Source organism: Echinops telfairi, unplaced genomic scaffold, assembly GCF_000313985.2.
Source record: "Echinops telfairi isolate 266 unplaced genomic scaffold, ASM31398v2 ScPeMD7_2;HRSCAF=8, whole genome shotgun sequence".
Classification (NCBI taxonomy): Eukaryota; Metazoa; Chordata; class Mammalia; order Afrosoricida; family Tenrecidae; genus Echinops; species Echinops telfairi.
In genome coordinates this window covers 49739644-49763616 of record NW_022103898.1, presented here as the reverse complement: position 1 = coordinate 49763616, position 23973 = coordinate 49739644, and the positions used below count along the sequence as shown (strand labels likewise).

The 23973-nt window shown below is 38.3% G+C and overlaps 1 protein-coding gene across 1 annotated transcript in view; it reads left to right on the top strand.

The window, feature by feature from the left end:
• ACSS3 (acyl-CoA synthetase short chain family member 3) overlaps nucleotides 1–23973 on the top strand; it is a 187921-nt gene that overhangs the window by 47366 nt on the left and 116582 nt on the right. The window contains exons 4-5 of the mRNA XM_045288656.1: nucleotides 17542–17730; nucleotides 21956–22090. Coding sequence (XP_045144591.1) covers nucleotides 17542–17730; nucleotides 21956–22090 — 324 coding nt within the window. The remainder of the gene's footprint in view (nucleotides 1–17541; nucleotides 17731–21955; nucleotides 22091–23973) is intronic.

Here is a 23973-nt window from a genome sequence, read left to right as displayed (position 1 = left end):
CTCTGGTCTAGCCAGATTTGTAAGGTAGAATTGGGATCATGATAGTGGGGAAAAGGAAGCATTTAAGAACTAGAGGAAAATTGTATGTTCCATCATTGCTACAATGCACCCTGACTAACTTGTCTCCTTCCCGTGACCCTTCTGCAAGGGGGTGTCCAATTGCCCACAGATGGGTTTTGGGTTCCTACTCCGCACTCCCCCTCATTCACAATGCTGTGATTTGTTTGGTCCTTGATGTGTGATACCTGATCCCTTCAATGCCTCCTGATCTCACAAGCTGGTGTGCTTCTTCCATGTCAGCTTTGTTGTTTCTCAGTTAGATGGCTGCTTGTTTATCTTCAGGCCTTTAAGACCCCTGATGATATATCTTTTGATAGCCAGGCACCATCAGTTTTCTTCACCACATTTGCTTATGTACCCATTGTCTTCAGCGATCCTGCCAAGAAGTGAGCATCTTAGATTGCCGAATTGTTAGAACAAAGTGCTCTTCCATTGAGGGGGTACTTGAGTAGGGACCCACTGCCCATCTGTTTCCTTAATACTAAACCTATAAATATATGTACATAAATCTATTTCCCCCTTGTCATATATAAATATATATACATCTGTATATACTTGTATTTAGATCTCTATAAATGCCCTTTGCCTCCTACTTCTTTCCTCTATTTCTTTGTACTTTCCTCTTGGCCCACTATCATGTTCAGCCATTTTTTAAGAGACTTAAGGAAAGTCAACTCTAGTAAAACAACTAATGACCTCCTTAATCTGGAATTACTATTAATCGTCAGTGGAGAAAACCCAAGCCAGCTTTGTGCTAGCTGTTTATCAGCTTGATTGTAGGAACAGACCCACAGTTTATATGATTCCAACATTATGAGGGATTTATTTAGAGGAAGAATGAAAAACCAGGCATAGAAAAATGATACACACCTAAAAATGAATAACAGTGAAGAGAGTTAAGGAGAAACCAGAAATTGTTACTAGATTCTAGTTAGTTCCCATGTGTGGTTTAAGTCACTTGTTGCCACTGGCTGTTACTACCAAGACATACTCTAATTATCCCTATAACTCGTGATTCATAGTAGGAATCGGTGCCCTGTTTTAAAAAAACCTATTATTAATTGGGAGTTAATACATACATTATATCATTCCGTAGTTCAAGCAGTCAAGCAGAATTGTACAATTGTTACCACAGTCAGTTTCCAAACATTCTTTTTCTTCCTTGTCTCCTTGACATCATCTCTCTTTTACCTCGCCACCAATACTGCACCTCTCCCCTCACCCCAAACCCTTATTCTATTTGCTGTCCATATAGAGTCACCAATCCTGGGTGTCCTGTTTTTATCTAGGTCGGATATTTGAATAATTCCCCTCTAATAAGGTGAATTTAAATGCTGGGAGGCCCAAAATACAATATAAAAATGTAAAATTCTGCGACAAACATACTATTTTCTATTAACCTGAATGTGAGAACTGTTTATTTCTAGAATGAAGATGACAGAAACAGAGTTCATGATGGAGCTGAGTAGGGAAGGATTAGAATGTGTTTTATGATAGTTTGTTGTTGTTAGGTGCTGGTGAGTTGGCATTGACTCCGAGTGACCTCTATACACAATAGAATGAAACCCTGGCTGACCCTGTGTCTTCCTCTGACTTGTTAAGTTTGAGCCCATGATGACAGTCACTGTGTCAATCCACCTCATCGTAGGTCCACCTCTTTCTTGCTGAGCCTTTATTTTACTGAGCATAATGTACTTTTCTTTTCTTTTTCTTGAGTGTTAGATTGTCAAGTTTGAAAATTACTTTAATTAAACAGTAGGTAAATTTAGCTGATGCACATCTCGATGAAAAATAAGCAGTCAGAAAGAAACAACAGAGACTTACATCTTACAGGGTTTTTTTCCCCCCCATTCCTAGGAAGAGAAACAAGTCTATCTATGTCTTGGGAAACACATTATTGTCCATTTAATAGACTAACATGAGAAACTTCTCACTTACAATGACATGATTTTTCAAAAGGCTGGGATAAAAGAGGAATTACACATACATGATTAAATTTCTTGTTTTTAAATCAAGCTTTATTGATAAAATGGAATTCAGAATATCTTACTAGGAACAGCAGCAGGTTCAGCCAATCATGATAGTAAAATGTGGCAGTCTCCTACATTATATAGGAAGCTGCTGCTTATCAGTTAGTACTTTAATGTAAGGACTTGTAAAAGAGGTGCAAAGAATCAAGGCATTCTAGCCCCAAGATTGATATTAAGAATATACTGTTTGACCCTTCAACACGCATGGCAACATGGAGAGAACAACCTGAAAGACAGTTGAAACGAAGGGAAGGCTTTATCAACAATGCCAATCCCAACTCCAACGTTTAGTTTTCAAAACCCCCCTGCATGTTCAGCTTTTTAAGATTTTGAAATTACTCTCCATACCCGTGTGCACGTTTGGGCATCTAGCTGATGTGGCTGCTGCGCTCCCTGTGTCCCAGTCCCAAGTTCAAAACACAGCATGACATGAAAGGGCTATATGTCTGCTGCATCACACAAGGCAAACATTTCTTGTAACGTTGCTAGTGATTTAAAGCAGTTCACAATTAAATATGGGCATTTGTACAAGGACAATTACACTTTACAAAAAACAAAACCATACAACAAAAATTGCTGGAGTCTGATTTACAACATGAATTATTGTTTGAAATCATGTTTACGTCTCAAATTTACAACAACAGAAAAATCAGTTCTGGGCTAGCTGTTGTACTGCTGAAGTTCCCTGTTGTAATCACTCTTACCCACGTCATAGCCCCTTCTTTTATGTTGAGGATGGCTGTTAAAAAGGTTCACCAAAGTGGAGTTGCACTCTCCTTTGGAGGTGAAGGTAAACTCCTGGCTAGAAGAGCAGATTTACCGCATGTCATCAGTTGATGTAGAGTCAGTGCCTTCATCTTTGTAAGGGTTCAATCTGTTGTAAACAGCTGTGGCTGTACTACTGCATTTGTTTTAGAAATATATCCTAAATTTCTACTTACATGAAATTTTAAAGTTATTGTTTTATAATTAGTGAATTCTGTTGGTTTACTTTTTTTTGGGAAATAGGCACAAATCTGTTGGCCAATTTTTCAGCATAGACTGAACAGTGCTTCCTGTGATGGATCAGTTTGTTGTATCATGTCAATTGATAGCCCATCAATTTCTGGAGTTTTATTTTTCACTAATGACTTCATTGTAGATTGGGCTTATTACAGTATCATTGATTCTTCAGCATACGCTCCCTCTTGAGAAGGTTGAGTGTTGGCCAGCTCTTTTTGATTCAATGATTGGTGAATTCCTTTCATCCTCTTTTGAGGTTTCCTGAATTTTTCAATACTTCTCCCTCAACATCCTTCAATATTTTGACTTAAAGCTTGGATATTTCCTTCAGTTCTTTCAAACCTGCTCTATTTTGAATCTTCCCTTACATTTGTTTTTCAAACCCCAAATATTTGCATTTTTTTCATTGTAATTCTTTGTCTTCTCGAGCTGTATTTTGAAGTTTTCTGTTCAACTCTTCTGCTTTATTGGTTCTTCCATTTGCTTTAAGTATTTCATGCTCAAAAGCAATTGTGAAGAGTCTCACTGACATCCACATTGGTCTTCTCTTTCATTCTTGCCTTTTAAATGCCTTTTGGCTTTATTTATGTATTTATTCTTGATGCTACCTCCAAACTCATCCAGTCTTCAGTCATTGATATTCATTTTATCAAATCTTTTCTTGAGATCGTATCTAAGTTCAGGTGAGATATATTCAGCATCCTATTTTGGCTCCATTGAATTTGTTCTACTTTTCTTCTGATTCAACCTGCATATGGACAATTGATGGTTTGTTCCACAGTCAGCTCATGGCCTTGTTTGGGCTGATGAATATTGAGTTTCTTCCTTGTCCCTTATCACAGATGTAGTCCATGTGATTTCTGTAAATTTCATCTGGTAACGTTTATGTTTGTAGTCATCATCTATGTTGCTGATAAAAAATGTTTGCAATCAAGATGTTGTTCATCTTGCAAAACTATCATGTGATCTCTAGCTTTGTTTCTATTACCAAAGCCATACTTTTCTTCCTCTTTGTTTCTAATTTTCACAGTCCAATCACCTGTAATTATCAATTCATCTTGATTATTTGTTTCATCAATTTCAGACTGAAGTTGTTAGAATTCTTCAATTTCTTTTTATATCTGGGTTTAGTGGCTGGTGAGTCAATTTGGATAATTTTAACTAGTCTTCCTTATAGGCATATAATTAATATTCTATCTCAAATGGCATTGTACTTCAATATAGATCTTGAAATTTTCTTTTGGATGATGATTATCATACCGTTTCTCTGACATTTCTTACATAGTAGACTTCATACTTATCCAATTAAAAATCAATTTCATTTGCCTAATGCCTAGAATATTGATCTTTATATATTCCATTTAATTTTTGACAATTTAGAATTTTCCTAAATCCATACTATGTACATTCCATATTCTGATTATTAATAAATATTTGCATTTCTTTCTTCTCAGATGCTCATTTGCAATTTTTCCTTTTCATTGTCTCCTTTTGAGTCATGCCCGTCAGTTGATAAAGGTCCTGGAAACTTTGTACCACTCTGAATGTTGACTCTAGGCTGCTGAGCCTTCTCCTTCAACATATTTTCAGTGTCTTACAACTGGGGTTTCATCTTTCTGAACTGCAACAGACAATGTTCCTTAGCTATTCATAAGGTTTGTTGTGGCTCGTCCTTCAGGAATAGACCACCTTTTCCCTCTTCCCTAGTCTGTAAGCTCTGCTGAAACCTTCACCAAGGGTGACCATGCTGGTATTTTAAATTCCAGCGGCATAGCTTCCAGCACAACAATTGGCAAACAATCACATACTATATATATTCGAGTATAAGCCGTCCGGAATATCAGCCGAGGCACCTAGTTTTGCCACAAAAACTGCATTAAAAATGTGCTGGAAAATTCGGCTTATACATGAGTATATATGGTACAACAAAAGAGTGTCATTTATTATCATGGTTCATGTAAATTTTATAAAAATCCTTTTATACTCCCTGTTTTCTCTTAGATTTGCATTTAATCTTGACTGAAATCTTGTTCCTCTGATTTTGGTAAATTATACTCTTACTCAGGGACTGTAATTGGTATACAGGTTTGGAAGTCTACTTCCAAATGATATTACTTATGCAATGAAACGATTGTTTAAATGTATACATTGGTCAAACATCATAGTCAAAGAAAAGGCATTAGAAAAGCCTAAAATAGAAAAAAAAAACAAAAAACCATTTGTCAAATAGTGGTGCCATTCTCACTTTTTTTCCTTTGAAAATTAATTGATTACATGTGTGAATATGGTAAATACACCCACATTTAGCTTGGAAGACTTTTCTGACAGCTCATCTTGAGTTTCTAACTTTGAGACTAGACTCTTAGAACCTCTGACATTTGCACTGGTTCACTGGTTTCAGTGCAGCTTGACATCAAAGTACTTGAAAGCACTGTTGCGCTCACCTGCTGACAGCTTCGGATTCCCCCGCTTGTCTTTTCCCACGTACTAAAGCAAGAACTGTTAGGAAGGAGAAGGAGACATTGTGCTCTACTCTGACTATTTGCTTTTGTTCCCTGTGGCCTTTGTTTTATTAAGTAGAGGAGACAGCGAGAGAAAGATTTAATGGTCATGCTACTGAGTACGAATAAAAAGAAGTGCTTTTGTACTTCACCTGTGTCGATCTCCCTGCTTATTTTCACGGGGAGTTTCTGGCTAGGTAAAACTTGATTAAGTTAGTTAGCATTTTTCATATGATTAATTAACCAACACATTTTATGCTAAGTTGCTTTAGCAATAGGAAATATCAGAACAATTTATGGAATGGTACAGAAATACAGATTTTTCCGTCATTCTTTATGCAGGCCTGATGAACAGACACAGGGAGCATGGTCACATTTGTAAAAAGGCAATTTTATGTAATGTAATGTAATGATGATTGGTGTTAGTGTTATATTCTTTGCAAACGCACAAGAGGGGAATCATCCTAAAGGATATTGCATGTTAGAGTCAATGCACACATGACACAAAATATGGAAAAGAAAAGAAAAGAAATAGTAGGGAACATACTGCACACAGGGAAAAAAAAAAAGATATCTATCCAAAAATCCCCAAGCAAGAGAAAACCTGCTACCTTCCCATGGCTTCCACATGAAGTACATGGTGCTTGAGCAGAGAAAAATGGGGCTTCATTGGCCCAGACGGGGGCACTTTGAGTGCCATGCTTGAAGTTTGTACTCAGCCTGAGCCCAGTAGAAAGAACAGAGCACAACCCAGTCCTTGCAGGGTTCCTATTACTGCGTGATCTGCCTCCTGCTGCCCATTCTCCTTCTCACCACTCTTCCCCAGCCCCCCTGCTTTATGCACAGCCCGTGACCCCGTCCTCCCTTCAGACCTTGGCACTTGCCTACTCTCTGCTTGATTTTCTGCCCCTCTTTCTCTCCCGGTATCTTCACACTACCTACCTATCTACCCAATGCCATTGAGACGATTCTGACTCATATTGACCGCACAGGGCAGAAGAAGAGTTCCCTGGGACTTCCAAGACCAGATGTTTTTACAGAAGTAGGCTGCCTCATACTACTGAATAACCCTCCTTCTTTGCTTTCCCTTCAGTTTAGCATTTATTATCTATATTCTATTGATCTATATTTTATAATAAGAACCTCAGGTAGCTTAGTGAGTTATGCACTGGACTGCTAACCACATGGTTGGCAGTTCAAACTTACCTGCCCATCTCTAGGAGGAAGCCCAGCTGCTCTGCTGAGGAGGTAAAGCCTTGGAAACTCAATCAGTAGAGAATAGCTGGCCACAGGCCTGGGCTTTTGTTCAAAACACCAGCGGCTCTGTGGGAGTAACAGGAGGATTTCTACTCCTGTAAAGAGTTACAGTCTTGGAAACCCACAGGGGCTTCCCGCTTTATAGGGTTGCTGTGAATCAGCATTGTCTTGATGACAATATGTTTGATAGTATATAAACTTTAAGGATTCTCTACATTTTCTTTTATCTAACCTTAATTTAATGTCAAATTTACCACCGTGTGTCCTATGTGTGCTCTTTGAGTAACAATACAATTATGATTTTCTAATGTATTTAATTTCTAAATAAGAATATGTTCTCAAAGGGCATTTGAGAAATGTAGTATGTAGAGAAAATTGATGAAACCTAGTGTGTACTACATTTTTCTGATTTAATTCAACCTGAAAGTGCTTATTATCTTTATCAAAGGTGATTGTTTTGAAATATAATGATGGCAATGCTTGTAATGATGAAAGCTGATTAATCTAGAGGAGAAAATTCCTCTGAAATCAAGGGCCATGTCCTATGAGGAGTCCTCCTTCTAACCCTGCTCTTTAGGAACCTCTCTTTAAACTATAAATTCCTCTTTCACAGATCTCTCTCAGGGTAAGATATTACTTTGGTCAACCACTGTTACTTTAAGCAAAAACTTAAAATAAAACATAGGAGCTCGTGTAGAAATGTAGGCCTCCTACCAGTTCTACTCTGTCCTTAAGGGTCGCTATGAGTTAGTATTGATTCACTGGCAGTGAGTGAGTCTGAGGGAGTGGTTGCCTTGTTGGGACAGAATGATAGAGCAATGCACATGGTTAGTTTTCTTTCCTAAAGAAGCAATAAAGCTTAATTTCAATGATAGTCAGGTACACTACAAGACATATCACTGTTAGATAAATAAACTTGCCCATTCTTTGTAAATAGATAAATTATTTTAGTGAAATTGCATAAGTGCTTAGAATATGTCATATTAATTTAAAAAAATTGTTATCGAGATTAAACCACAAGTTTAAAATTTTTCGGAGAGCTCATGAACTCTGAGAATATCTAAACAGATAAGTTTGAGAAAGATTATATGAAACATTTTATTAGATCAATAGAAAAAGATATGCTTTTAAATAATGCTACTTGTTTTTTATTTCTTGCCCAATTACAATTTAATGTAGTACATATAGCAGTCATACATTAGTTTCTTAAAATAATACATTTCCTATTTTGTGTTTACTACTGTGTATACAAATACGTATGGTAGTTATTACCACCATTGCCTTTGGGGTTGTCAAAGGAATGGAGCCTTTTCTAGGTGGCTTACATAAGCATATATTTGGAAAAGATTGTATATTGGCCATAGTATGCCCTATTTTTCAGAAGACTTATATGAAGGGATATGAATGTACGATTGTGAAAATGACTCCCTAATAGTTGAGTTTTATAATCTGTTTTAGTATAGGTAGATTATATTTTTAAAGTGTCTTCAAACTTGCTTCAGGATTTAGGCAGTTCTCTTTAAAAACTCCCTCGGACATATATGGGGAATAATTAAATTTGAAGAACACTCATTTTAAAATATAAGAAATTTGAGGACTCTTTAGTTTCATTACATTTTGTGCTGTTTCTCCTTGTGTCTATGAATGACACTTTTCTGCCTGGTCCTACACTTCCAATCTAGCCATCCATTTCCTTATCACCTAATATAGCTGAAACACAGCACACGCAGTCAACAATACATTTTTACAAAACACCTAATTAAGGTAGGGAAATAAGAAGATGAGTGTAAATTAAAAATCACTGTAAGTGTTGTTGTTAGAGAAAAGCCCGTTCTAAGAGGGAGGGTAGTGTATTGATAGAGACCGCGGTGTTGGTTTTCAGTGGTATGTCAGAGGCTGAAATTACTGTGGATTTTGCTTAAAACTCCTTACTTACTTCCATAAAGATCTATCATCAGCATTGCTTCCTTATTACTTATGATAAGGGTTCTTTGAGATGATAAAGCTTTAAATGGATAAGACAAAGGAAGAGGGCTTCTTTTTTTCTGAGATAACAGGTGAAAGTGGGAAAAGGGAAAAGGAAGAACAGGAAGATAGCCAACTGGACCCAGGAACCAGACGGTCTGAGGCGGAGAAGCTGCGAGGTGGAGGTGGAGCAACTGTTGGAAGCAAACGACACGTCGATGGAACGTTCGAAGTCTGGAAGAAGGACATCATGACTCACGCGAGAAACAAATGTGAACGCCTAGGTTTTGACTTTTTTTTTTAGATAAAAGGTGGGGAAAGGATGGGGAACAGATGTACATTTTGGATAACTTTTAAACTATCTTTTAAATGTCTGGTACTTTTAATACAATGCAAGGAGACCACACTTTCAGACTGTGTCCATTTTTAGAAACAATATTCATTTGTAAATTACTTGGATGCTATTTAACAGTCGCTTTTTTGTGTTAAAATTTTAAGTTGTATTGACATATAATTCATATAACATACAATTCAATGGTTTAAATATATTAAAAGGAATTGTTCAATCATCACCACAATGAACTTCAGAATATTTTTCATTATTATATTTATTATTATTGCTCCCACTCCCTCCAAAGTTTTCCTGTCATAACCCTAAGAAACTATTAATCAAGTTATTGCCTGCATAGATTTACCTATTCTGGATTTCATATAAAAAAATTTCAAAACCCCTCAACAACATTAACAAAACTGGGAAAAACCTCAACTCAAGAGAAAGCAGACAATAAGCAAGCAGGAACAAGTGAAAAATGTGTCAAAACGGAGAATAAAAGATAAGGTGTTAAGTTTTAGCTTCACTACATCTGCATTAATCCACTCGGTCTGACAGTCAGGTGACTCACATCTGGTCAGTGGTCAGAGGGAATTCACCAGAGGTCAAAACCACATGAGGACTCTGTAAGTAGATTGCGGGTTTTCACTGTCCCTCACAGCCTTCTGTAAACCAGATGCTCAAAATTTGAGCCCTGATATAGTTCTCACCTCCAGTCTTTCTGATCCTGGATTTTATTTATTTCTATCCTTGGATCACACTGGCTGGTATGCTTCTCCCATGTGAATTTAGCTGATATCTCACTTAGATGGCTCTTTGTTTTAATACAGGCCTTTAAGACCCCAGATGCTATTCTTTCTGATAGCTGGGCACCATCTGATTTCTTTGCTACACTTTCTTCTTCTGTTTTTACTATGCCCATATCTTCAGTGATCTCTTCATGAGGGCAAGTATTGAGTAGGGCCACCTTATAAGAACCGATTGTTCTTAGATTAAGGCCTATGATTAAGTGCAAGTTCAAAATCCATTCATAGATCTATAGTTTATAAACATCTCTGGTCCACTTCAGAGATATCATTATCATTCTATTGGGGAATATTATAAATAACCCCCCTGGGGCATAGCAGAATTCATTGATAGCATCTGTAATTTAACTAATGATGTAGAATTTAAAATACTGTTGAGAAAAGGAAAGTATACATATATAGAATATGCATAGACTGAGATACATAGACTGTTTACTTGTACAGATTAAAAACTTAAATGTTAGCCATCTCTTCTCTCTCACTTCCCTGTTGTTTAACAAGCATCTTTATGCAAAACCGGGACCCATGAAAGAAAACTTTCCAGCATCAGACCTGTAAGTTTGCTCAAATGCACAAGCATGCCTTCTCTTTGCCTCTTTTGTCAATGGAGGAGAATCATTTTGGATATCCTGAAGCCTTCCTTTAACTCTTTTAATAATTATTCATCAAAAACACTATAAAATTTGTTAGCACCTCTAAAATTATTCTCGTCATGGTTCTGAAAATGCTAATATTATTTCTACCAATAGGCAGTCAGTATTTTACTTGATCTTTTGATCACAACCAACATTCGATCACTTTCCAAAAATCTTCATTAACTTCTCCATAGAACCCTGGTCTTGTTTTCTGGCTCCCCTTTTGGTTATTTTGACTAACTGTCCTTAGAAACTGTGTTCTCTCCCTGCCTCATCTATGGTTCTCCTTTTCACTCTACGTGTTCCCTGCTAGAGTACATTTCCTGCAATTTCCTTGACCTTGATGGAGGTGGAGAGCTGTTCGTTAAAGACTTAGACCATTTGAAAGCAGATTGTTAAGACATTCTAGGGTCACGGTATGAATATGTCCACTATGGATACTGGCTAATGCTATAAATCAGGGCTCTTTGGCCCTCCCTACCCTTCCTGCCTCAGACAATTGATTACCAGCATTCTGTTGGGCACTCCTGCCAGCCCTGGTGGTGCAGTGGTTGGTTCTGCATTTATTTGACTGAGATCTTAAGGTCCGCTGTTCAAAATCACCAGACACTCAAAACCACCAACATCTTTGCGGGAGGCAGACCAGGTTTTCGACTTCCACAAACAGTTACAGCCTCAGAAACTCACCGGGGCAGTTCTAACCTGCCCTGTGGGGTTACCATGAGTGGGCATCGATGAGGTGGCTGTGAGTGTTTTGAGGATTGAGCCCACGTCTTTATTTTTTCCCTTCAGATGATATATAGGGATACTGGTAGTTGGGGCATGTGGTTACCTCACTAGTATCTCAGATCTAAACATGTCTAAACCCACTTTTCTTCCTGTATTTTCCACCTTTTTGAATGTCATCATTTCCAAACCAGCTGTTGAAGCCAGAAACATGTACCTATTAAACTTCTCAACCTCCATATCCTTAACAGCATTCGTGAATGACTAGCTGTTATTCCTCTTCCTGGTTCAGGAAGCGTGGTGGTGTATTGGATATGCTCTGGGCTTCAATCTGCATGGTCGGCCAGATTGTCAGGGGTGACGCTAGATGGATTAAAATCTCCCTAGATTAGCATCTGAACATCTTAACCATTTTCATAACCAGGGACTTCAACTCCTATTGATCACTCCATTTCTGAAATCAATTCCATTGTTTTCATCCCCATTGTCATGGTGCTAGCTCTGCAATAATCATTGTGTTGCAAGAGTATGCTTCTAAGAAAGACAAATCTTTTAAATTGTTGCACATTGTTCTTAGTGTAAATCCAATGTAAAGTGCCTTAGCAAGGCTTTGCATGATCTCTAATATTGCTCTTCACAGCTGTCCAATCCATTTCTTAGCCCTCTTCATCTTAAATTCTTATTCTATCCAACCTGAAATGTTTTACTTACTCAGTCAAATAGAAGCGTGGCTTAAGGATTAAGAGTTTTAGCAATAACTATCAAGTGGATAAAAGAAAGGAAGCTACTATTAGCCTTATTATGAATGTCTAAGTGCAGGGACTCAGGCAACTCCATAGGGCAGAGGAGCAGAGTAGAACCTTCCCAGTTGGGTTTCTGAGACGGTAAATCGTTATGGGATCAGAAGCTACATGTTTTCTCCCAGAATGACTGGTGGTATTGAACTAGCGGCCCAGAGTGTGTGCCACGGTGTTGGCAAGAACTGACTTGACAGGAGTGAACTCTTTGTGAGTGCAGAAGTGTTAAAATGGTGAAAAACGGAGAGAATCTATTGATTATTCTTTCTTTTTACTGGATCCTTTCTATTTACTGCATGAACTGCAGTCAAGTCATAAGTTAATGGGACTTAATCAATTACATTTTTATTCTTTTAGGCCTCTTCCTTCTCCTGATGTCAAATAATTTTCTCAGGCAACAATGACCTGACTTTTAAATAAATGTGCTGTTTTAATATAAACAAGTTATTTTTAAATAAATGTGCTGTTTTAATATAAACAAGTTATTTTCTTTTGAAATGTGATACATTTGGATGATGTACTTGTAAATAGAAATATAAGAATATTAAAGAAATGGAAGATCATATGCCTTATCAAGTCTTATGAGCAAATATGTGTAGGAAAATATGGTACTGAAATCAATTTCTGTGGAATTTTGTTTGAAAAATCACATTGTTCTTGAAAGCACAGATATTATTGAAATTGTAGCTATTTTGAGTCTCAATGGATTAAAGAATTCTCTATTTCACTTTGCTTGTGAATACAGTCTTGAATAAACAAATATTGATCAAAGTCCTCTTTTGCAGAAAACAGAAATTATGAAAATGATTAGTTTGAGTAGCAATATTTTCTGCTTCATTGGGTGAAAATTATTTGAGAAAAAACATATCATTAATTGCTTTTTAGCTCAATGTTGCATCACTATTTTGGAAATAAGTTTAAATTTCTTTATTTTTCTTCCAAGGCTTAATAGAACATTATTATTACATATGTGGGAGAAAAATAAAGTAAAAATATTGCTACTATAAGGTTCTAGTTCATACACACATGGGTTTATTCTAAACAAAGTATATTTAAATATGCTTTTATTATCTGTGAATGGTTGCAGATAACTTCCCTTAGTAATACGCTTGTCTTAGTCCCATGGGAGTAACATAAGTGTAACAAAAAGATCTGATCACAACTGTGGATTTTGAGGGCATCTGCTGGGCTAGGTCAATTCCAGGCAGAGAAGTCAGCTCAGGAATTTAGAGAAAATTTGGGGGGATTCTGAAGAGTGATTCTAAGGGCCACCACTTCCCCATCAGTTCTGTTGTACTGTGGTGACCAGTGCTTTGCTGAGAGGATGTAAGCTCTGTCATTAACATATCAAATGCCAGCAGCCTCACCCAAAGTGAAAGAATGTCCCCTGAGCTTTCAGAAAAAGAAATGACTATGGAAAAGAATAGGCTGTCACTTCTGAGAAATTAGCTATTGAAAAGCTTATTGATTGCACTGGAGCATTGACAAGCCAAAAGCCTAATGATTATCAGCATAACCTCCTCAGAGGTAGTGCCAGAAGTCAGCCCCTCAGGGGAGGGCACCCAAAGAATGACTGAGGCAGGGCTGCCTTCTCAACATAGAGTAGACTGTCATTCGCGGAGTAAAGCCTGCACCAGTACAGCCATTGGGACCTTCATTTGCTGCTGGCTCACAACTCTTAAGGAGAAGAAACACCTACAAACATCAATTAATAATCAGAAGCTATGTGAATCTAGGAAAATGGAAAGTGGTCCAAAATGAAATGGAAGGCATAAGGATCGACATCTAGGTGTTGGAGGGCTAAAATGGACGGTTATTGGCCATTTTGCATTAGAAAATCATGTGCTTGACGAAACCAGGAATGACACTCTCAAGAGGCATGGCATTGTATTCATTGTCAGAAAGGACAATTCAAGGTTTATCAGTGCAGTGCAGTCTGTGATAGAATGCACTATTTGTATACAAAGAAATTCAATGAATACAACTCCTGTTCAAATTTATGCACCAACCACTAATGCCAGTGATGAAGATGTTGAAGAGTTCTATCAATGTCCTCAGTCTGAAATTGATCAAACATTAATTATTGGCAATTGGAATGCAGAAGTTGGAAACAAACAGGAAGGACCAGTAGTCGAAATATATGGTCTTGGTGTTAGAAACAAAGCTGGAGACTGCATGACAGAATTTTGCAGCCCATGATGACTTCATCACCAATACCTTTTTTACAAAACACAAAAAGCAGCCATACACAGGAGCTTTTCCATATGGAATGTGTGGAAATCAGTTGATTACATCTGTGGGAAGAGACCCTAGTGAGGCTCAATATCAGCAGCTATAGTGAGGTAAGAGGACACGGTCTCGTATGTAAGTTCAGGTTGACCTGAAGAAATGAAAACAAGCCTAGAGCCAAAATATGACCTTGCACAGATCCGACCTGAATTTCAAATACATCAGAAGAACAGATCTGACACATTGAACACTAATGGTAGAAGAACTAATAATCTGTGAGAAAACATCAGGAATATCACACATGAAGAAAGCAAAATGTCATTTAAAGACAAGAATGAAAGAAAATACCAAAGTGGAGGTCAGAAGGTTTTTTCAATAAGACTCGTTAGTAGATGTCCCACAAAATCATATTTACTATGCCTTTTCATATAAATAAGTAAATACAAACATTCGCATTTAAATTTATAAGCTAGAGTGGAACATTTTACTGAATGAAGTGACTTTTAACCCTGCAAACTACTGAAATTGAGACAGTTTGTAATTTTAATTTTTTTAGACCATTTCTGGTGTGGTTATCATAGTATGAAAACATGGAAGAACATCTCTAAGAAGCAAAGGAAATGAAGCCAAATTTGTGCCATCCTTTGGTCAGAGAGCCCTGATTACAGGCGAAAATGATGGAGTGAAAGTATCTTTAGGGCCAACAATCCCCTCAACAGCCAAATACAGCACCCCTTTGTGATCTACTCATTCCATGTGGATGTAAAACAGATAATACAACGTAGAGTCACGGGTGGGTGGGTTTTCTAGTGTTTATTATTGTTCTTGAGATCCATATAGAATTTACGTTCATGACCTACATTACTTTGGTGTGTCTTTTCTATAGCTTTCTGTTTGGCAGATTTGAGTTCTTTACAAACCTAGCCCTACATTACAGTTTTCAATTTCAGGGAGAGTAGATCCCTTGAGAGCACTTAACATTCACCACATCTGTACTCATCTGCACAGAGGAAGTGAATAGACAGAAAAAGGAAGAATGAGTGTGATGCAAAATGCCTTTGAATTGGCCTAGAAAGTAGGAGATTCAGAGTGAAATGAAAGGAGCTACAAATAGCTGCATGGCCTAGTTCTTCTTTCAAGCCTCCTCTGTTCCTTATCTTGAACATTTAAGTACAAAGGCAAGCCACAGTTCTTTCAGTTACCTACCAAGCCTGGGAGACCCATTGACTCTCTGACCTACTGCTTTCTTACCCCTCCCTGCCGTAGCTGTCCTGATCTCTTTACGCTTCCTCAGTTCATCATGTATGATCCCTGTCATAGCATTGTACTGCTAGGTTCCTTCTGTCGCAAATACTGTTGTCTTCAGAGACAGCCACTTACTCTTATTCTGCTACTGATCTTTGCTCCCAAAGTCATTATCTTAAGAGAGGTCAGGAAATGACTAAGAGGCCACATGCGATCTCCTCCCACTACAGAAGGGAGGAGAATCCAACTCCATTGCTGCCCAAGGGTGATTCTTATGAGGCAGAGGTCAGACATGCCTTCATCTTCCAACTTCCTTTATTTTCTTTTAATGCCAATGAGCCCTGGTGTCATCGTGGGGTATACATGGGCTGCTGACCACAGTCAGCAGTTTGAAAACACCAGCCTTGCTGAGGGAGGAAAATGAGGCTTTCTACTCCTGTGAACAATTAGTCTCCGAAACCCATAGGGGCAGTTCTAATCTGCCGGATAAAGTCTCCGTGCGTCAGAATCTACTTGATGGCAATGGGTTATAGTTTATCCCTCTCTCAGCCTCTATTTTCCTGCAGGGTTCTCTAATCCTTTACATGGCCACATGGAATTCAGAGATAATCCTCACAGTTTATTAGAGAAGCCGACAGGTTATACAATGTTAAGGATATAGTTCTTTGTCTGCAGCACCTCTTAGCTTTCCTGGCAGGCACATCTCTTGATTCTAGGCCTCTTTGCTACAAGGTTCTTTGATGTCTGTCCTTCGTGTTCAAGTGTTACAAAATTCCTTTCGCGCTCATAGGGCACACTTTTGTAAGCCAATTTCCTTCCCACAGGCACTCAGCTTTACCGGTTCTGTGGTCAAAAGATGGTCTATCTCATGGTCTGTGCTGCTTCTGCTTCTCCATGCCATGTCCCTAGGGTTTTTGGTTTCTGTACCCAGTAGAATGACAAAGTTGACTAAGGAATCCCATCATACACCCATTTGAATGCTCCCAGGCAGCTAGCTATTTAGTGGGAGTTACAAAGCCTAGGGATAGAATAGCCTTACCAAGCAATATATTTTCACTGCAGATGTCTATTGTGGTCAACCTCTTGAGAGTTATATTTACCCCTTCTTTTAGACTACAATCCTGACCCTATTAGTCTTCTCTCTTTTTTTCCATGTCGGACTGATTATCTTGTTATGTGATGTATTATTTGCTTCTTATTTATTGTAATATTCCCTCTGCTATATTAGTAACTACCTTAGGATAGAGATTTTTATTTGTTTTATTGACCAATGTACTTGACACATTAAAAGAGCAAAGCATATATAGTAAGAATACGTATAATGTTATCTTGATTGCATGATTTATTATTTCTCTTATTGGATGAGTTATTTATGATATTTGAGCCTCAGTTAACATCATCATTAAAATGGGAATAAGGTTACTAATGTTAAATAGATTGTTTTCCTTGTAAGCTTATGATGTTTTTTATTCTTTCCCTTTTAACATATAATTACTTCCTTCTGCAACTAATTCAACATATATCTAAATTTGTAATTGCTTATTTGTTGTTGTTGTTGTTCACTTGACTGACTCACTTTTTAGCATACAAACACCAAATGGGAAAGTTGTAGCTTTGTTATTCAGGATTTTATTTTCAACTCTGAACAGGTAGGTGTGGGGGAAATATGCTGTGGGAAAAGATTTATTTTAAAATAGTTCTATTATAAAATAGTTCTGTTTTAGCTAATGAAAGCCATGAAGTCCATGTGGCCTAAAGATAGTGAGTTGATTTTAATCAATTATTACAATACAAAGAGTCTTATTATTGTTGTCACTATGAAATCATCATCTTATCATTTGGCTTCTCTAATCAACTAGCAGGAGAATGATCATCTTCTTGTGTGACTGCTTTACGTTATAAACCTTGTGAAACAACACAGAAAACAGATTTTTCTGACCTACAGATTTTGTTACAGGTCTCTAAGTTGGCTGGTGTTTTAGTCAAGCATGGCGTCAAGAAGGGTGACACTGTGGTTATCTACATGCCCATGATCCCACAGGCCATGTACACCATGCTGGCATGTGCAAGGATAGGAGCCATCCACAGTCTCATATTTGGAGGATTTGCATCTAAAGAACTAAGTAGCCGCATAGATCATGCAAAGGTAGGTCTTTTATTGGGAGCAACTGAAGTAGTTGCAGCCATGATGATGTTAGTTGCTGTCCAGTGGACTTCTACGCCAAGCTACCTTCTGTCACAGAACAAAATGCTACTCCACCGTGTGCCCTGGAGTCATCAGAGGACAACCACAGTTGTCTGTGGAGGAATCATCTGGGAGCGATTTCTTCTTGTGAGATCTTGCTTTTAAATCCAAAATAAAAATAACAACAACAACAAACTCATTGCCATCGAGGCAATGCTGGCACTCAGGGACCCCTCTCTGCAGTTTGGAGGCTGTAACTATTTCCTGGAGTAGAAATTCAGTCTTTCTCATGAGGAGTGGCTGGCAGTTTTGAACTACCAACCATGTGATCATGGCCCAGCGTCTAATCACTACACAACCAGAGTTTGTTGATTTTCAATGGATATTTAAAACTTCCATTTTATTTAGCATATACCTGTTACTAATATAAGTATTTTATGGCATGAATAGTATCTTTCTAGGTACTCTAAAGAAATGAAGCATAATAGAGCATGCATGCCTTTCGAGATAACTTGCTATAGCATATACTATATGAGCATATAATATATATAAGAAAATAACATTTAATCTAGTCACTCACTGTGTATTTATTAAGTATTCACTATGTACCTGACACCGTTTTGGCTCTCGATGTTGGCACTCAATAAAGAATGAATTACCCTTGTCAAATCAATGAGACCCATGACTAGTTTAATAATCTATATACTAGTTGTATAGCATAACAATTAGTGGGGAACTGAAATAGCAAGCTTATAAGACTGTTGTGAGATATTGCTGAGATATTAAGATTAATACAGCAGACAGGCTGACACATCTCTCAAAAAAGCAAAACAAAAATGAAAAAGCTTACTGTCATCGAGTTGATTCTGATTCACAGTGACCCTTTAGGACACAAAAATGTTAGCTATTCTTATTCTATAACTATACATCGGGGTTTGCCGTTTTTTTTTTTTGAAGGTTCAACCCCTTGAAAAAATAATAATTTATAAATTATCAGGGGTTCATGAGAGAGGGAAGGTGGGGAGGGAGGGATAATAAGAGGATCCGATACCAAGGGCTCAAGTAGAAATAAAACATTTTGAAAATGATGATGGCAACATAAGCACAAATGTGCTTGACACAGTGGATGATTGTATGGATTGTGATATGAGCTGTAAGAGCCCCCAATAAAATTTTTTTTAAAAGACCAAACAAGAAATATTTTGAGTTTTACAAGTGCAAGCGTCCCAGTCGGAATGACTCATGTCTGTTTTGAAAGCACAGAAGTAGTCGTAGAAAGTACATAAACAAACCAACCAAACTCGTTGTGTAGTCAGTTCCGACTCATTAGAGACCCTATACGACAGAGGCACCGCCCCTCTGGGTTCCGGAGGCTTCACTGGACAAGAAAGCCTCCACTTTCTTCTGTGCAGCAGCTGGTGTGTTCAGATGGCTGCCCTTGTCATTAGCCCGCTCACCACCCCCTACACCACCAGGACTCAGTACACAAACACAAAGTTGTGTTCCCCCCTCCCTGCAAAAAACTTTCTACAAACAGGCTGTGGGCCATATTGGGCTTGCAGATTGAAGCTCCCATCGTTCTCATTTACAGGTGGAAGCACTTAATTTTTGTTGCGTGGTCACTGTTTGAAGGAAATGAGATTAGTAGTTGCGGAGAATGAGGATATAAGAGTAGAGATGGAGGATGAGTCGGAGATCACAAAGAAGCTAGTGTCAAATTTGTTTGGAAAGACAGATCATAGCATGACTGAGGAAAACAGAGAGGGAGCTGGTGCAGGCAGTTTTGCCTGAATTGGAGTCTATGGCCCAAATATTTGACCAGGTGAGGGTTATGGTTTACCAAAACTTCCTAAACTTACAAGGCTTACTGCCTGCTTTTCAGAAAAACAAACCAAAAAACCTCCTTGCTCTGGGGCAATGAACGTTTTTCACACTCTCGCGCTTCTTAATGCAGGATGAAGGGTGAGCACGGGTTGGGTTTTGAGAGCCCCTGCCCTGCACCGCTGACTTGTTCCAATGCCACCCCGCCTCCAGGGCTCGATAGCGCCCACCTTAGGACGAGACGTTGTCTCACACAGTTTGGACATGCTGTCAGGAAAGACCAGTCCCTGGAAAAGGACCTCATGCTGGGCAAAGTCTAAGAGGGCCAGGGAAACAGAAGACCTTGACCAGATGGACTGACACAATGGTTGTGATGTGTTCAAACATAGCAATGGAGATGGCGCAGGGCCAGGCAGAGTTTTCATGGGAAATCATTAGGCACCCCCTTTAGCTCCTCCAGCCTTTTCATTTGTTTCCCAACCTTAAAAAAAAAACAGTTAAAGGACACCATTCTTTAATTTAGTGTATGATGTACACAAGAGTACATTGGCACAGTTAAATTCCACGACCTTCCGTTCTTTACCAAACAAACCAAGGCTCACTGCATGAGTCACTGTGGGCTCCTAGTGGGCTAACCCTGGGGGCGTCTGAGACAGCGACTCTACAGTCTTGGAGAGCCCTGTCTTCCTCCGGCAGAGTGGCTGGTGGTGTCGCCCAGCCGACAGCGCTGATCCCACCCCAACTCATAACCTCGGCATCACCAGGGCTCCGATCAGTGTTTTAGGCTTGGGCCTAAACAGCAGCAGGTAACATTGCTTTCAAAAACGTCTTGTACTTGCTGGAATTTGTGATGAAAAACAAACAACATATGTCTACTTTTTATCTGTGAAGTCCGTTTTCTATTAAGGAATTCCGGTGGCGTTGTTGTAAGGGCAGCTATGGACTGTTAACCACAACATCTGTACTCCAAACCCACCCGGCATTCCTCGGGGGAGATCTGAGCGGCTCTGCTCCTCTAAAGATTACAGGATTGAAAACCCTGCATAAGGCTGCCCCGAGTTAGAATGGACACCGTGGCAGTGAGGGTTTGTTTGTTTTGTATTTACTCAGAGCTGATGGTGTGGCACACACTGAATGACCAGGAGAGAGGAGAAGATAAATGGATCCAAGGTTGGCCTTGGTGAAGAGGAACATGCACTTTGAATCTAGTTGGCTATCTGAGACATGTTACAAATGTCGCAAAGAAGGGGCTTGATCCAGGCTGGGGTTCTCCTTAGGGCTAGCTCTCTGAGGGGTTACTGCAGGAGGTTTTGAAGAATTGCTAGGCAGTCGTCAGGGGAAGAAGAACTTAGTACCGTGTGTTGCAATGCAGAGCCCTGGCGATGGAGTGGTCACCCATTGGGTTACTCATGAAGGTCAACGGTTTGGAACTCCCAGCTGCGCCTCCGGAGAATGATGAGGCAGGTGTTTGGCCCTGTAAGAAGTTCAAGTCTGGAAATCCCACCGGAGCAGTTCTAGCCTGCTCCACCGTCACAAGTCAGAATTGACTCCACGACAGGGTTTGTTTTTTAAGTTTGCTGTTGTAATGGCAAGTGAAACACTAGATTTTGTGGGATTGCAAGTTTTAATCATTTTTAAACCGTTTTAATCATTTTTAAAGGTATAAATATAAAATTACAAAGGCAATATTTGGTAAAATGAATGTGGACTCAGACTTAAAAAAAAAAGTGTTTTCAGGAATTTTATTCGATGAGGCTATTTCTAAAGGTTTGTAAAGGTTTGCAGTTCAATAAACCCACAAGACCAGTTCTGCTCTGCCCTGTAGGGTTACATTTCACTAGGACAGCGGCTCTCAACCTGTGGGTCGCGACCCCTCTGGGGGTCGAATGACCCTTTCACAGGGGTTGCCTGATTCATAACAGTAGCAAAATGACAGTTATGAAGTAGCAATGAAAATAATTTCATGGTTGTGGGGGGGGGGGGTCACCACAGCATGAGGAACTGTATTAAAGGTTCGCGGCATTAGGAAGGTTGAGAATCACTGCACTAGTTCATGGTAAATTCACCTGTCTTCATGAATTCTTTGCAAGATATTTTTGTATAGCTCATATTTATGAAGCAAATACATCATTAAAGGTAACTTTCAATAGATTAAGGTTTATGGGAAAAACAGCTATATAGACTCTAAACGGGGATTATTTCTTTTCAGAGCCTTTATTTACTGGAGAACAGTACCATTGAAATATCTCTTTAGAAATGTTGACCTGCCAGTCTGAAACGGAAGCCTTGTTACTACTTCAATTAGGATCACGACTGTTGATTTTTGTTCTCTTCTACATCTATGTATATATGTATTTCTTTGCAGCCCAAGTTGGTTGTAACAGCATCGTTTGGCATTGAGCCTGGAAGAAGGGTAGAATACATACCACTCCTAGAGGAGGCACTGAGGAGAGGGCAACACCAACCAGACAAAATTCTCATTTATAATCGTCCAAATATGGTAAGCTAAATATTAAACACTCTTATCTTTATTGTGAGATGCTGAGAATGGATCTAGTTTTGATTGTTTCACACTTGACTTAAAATAATTTCATAAATGTCATGATTATGCTCCTCCCCTCAAAAAACTCAGATATGATTTATACTTAGTGTCTCTATAAAAAAAAATTGGTGAAAATAAAAGAATGAAACAAAGAAGCTTGTGTAATAGCGATGAATTTGGGCTTCTGTCTACAGTGCTATTGTGATGAGTATATTTATTAATTTAAATTATCATCATAATAATAATGAATAGGAACTCTGTACCATTGATTTTTAATGTACTCAACTATCTGTGGGATAGGTGAAATATAACTAGTATGATTTCTAGCAGGCTAATGGCAAAGACACGAAGTGGCAAAAAGTTACAGTCAATAAGGACCAGAATTATGATTTGAATGGATGTACTTTGTACACTTAATTCCTCTGTTATTCCTGACTCTCGGTGAAATATAATTCATTTGCATGCAAAAATGGCTTAACAATTTTAGAAAAGGTATTTATTTTTTGAAATAAAACTATGTTTAGGAACATTAAAAAAATGAATATTCTAAATGGATAAACTATTCTCTGATTCATGAAGCAAAAGGTAATAAAATATCTACATCAACATATTTTATAATGTTTTTTTCCTAATAAATTTGACAGGATGATCATCTTGTTTGTACATCCAAGCAAGTCTCCAGCTACTCAGCATAGTATTAACTAGAATTTCTAACAAATAAAAATTATTTACTTTGAAGAATAGAAATCACAAGGGAGCAAAGACTATTGTAGTTTTGTGATGCTCTTAAGAGGTTTTCTGCAGAAAATACTTACAGGACCAAGTATTGAGAACAGAGAGTGCCATTTTGATTATCACTCTGCAATTCTCATTCCCACATTAAATTCTCAGGTAAAGTTTAGTAATGGGTAGCTCATGAACTGCTGCCCTCAATGATTTTAATGTTCTTCCTGTCTCAAAGAAGAATTTAAGTTTCTTTCGGATGACCTCCAGCATATATTTTTTAAAGCCTTTGTTGTTATTTAAATGAGGGAATGTAAAGTCAGCACAAGAAGGCTTTGGGTCAGCAAGCATTAGAGGCAGGAACACAAATGCAAATACTAAAGTTTGTTTCTATGGATGTGTGTAAGTCCATGTAGAATTATTTTAAGCACTTATGTTGTGCTAGGCTAAATGATACTTTCAAATATCTTTCTTATTGTCACAAAACAATGATGTAGGTACTATTATTAGTCTCATTTTATAGATGAAAACACTGTCATGGGACCATCATAACGCACGATTTTAGCTAATAAACAGTGGAGCTATAATTTATATTATAATTGGACTGTCTCCCCCCCTCATGGCCCCCTTTTGTTGACTTTGTGAAAGTAAAATGACTTGTAATCCACATGCTATATGCTGGATCTTCTACTTGCACACATTTGACATAGATATAAATGCAGTATATTCAGATCTATTTAATTCAAGGCTCTTTCCTTTCTCATAAAAGGTAGATGTTCATTAACCCCTCTACCACATAAACATCTAATGTTCCCTTCATTCTCCCTTTATCCAGACTTTCCTTCTATTTTTTCCGCATTCTCACTTTAGATGAAGATTTTGCATGTCTTTTGTCCTTCATATTAGATCTGCTGGGTAGACAATAATTGAGCCCAGATGGATTGGCTTTGCTTTAAATTTAGCTAGATGCAAATTTCCGGGCTCAAGGTATGTTTCATTAATTGGGATGGTAATTTTTCCAGAGGTGATAAAAACTGGCTTCCCCTCCTATGCCTCAGGCAAGCAGTGGTGGAATGAAAGAAGTCTTACATGTGTCAACCTCTGACACTTCCCCAACA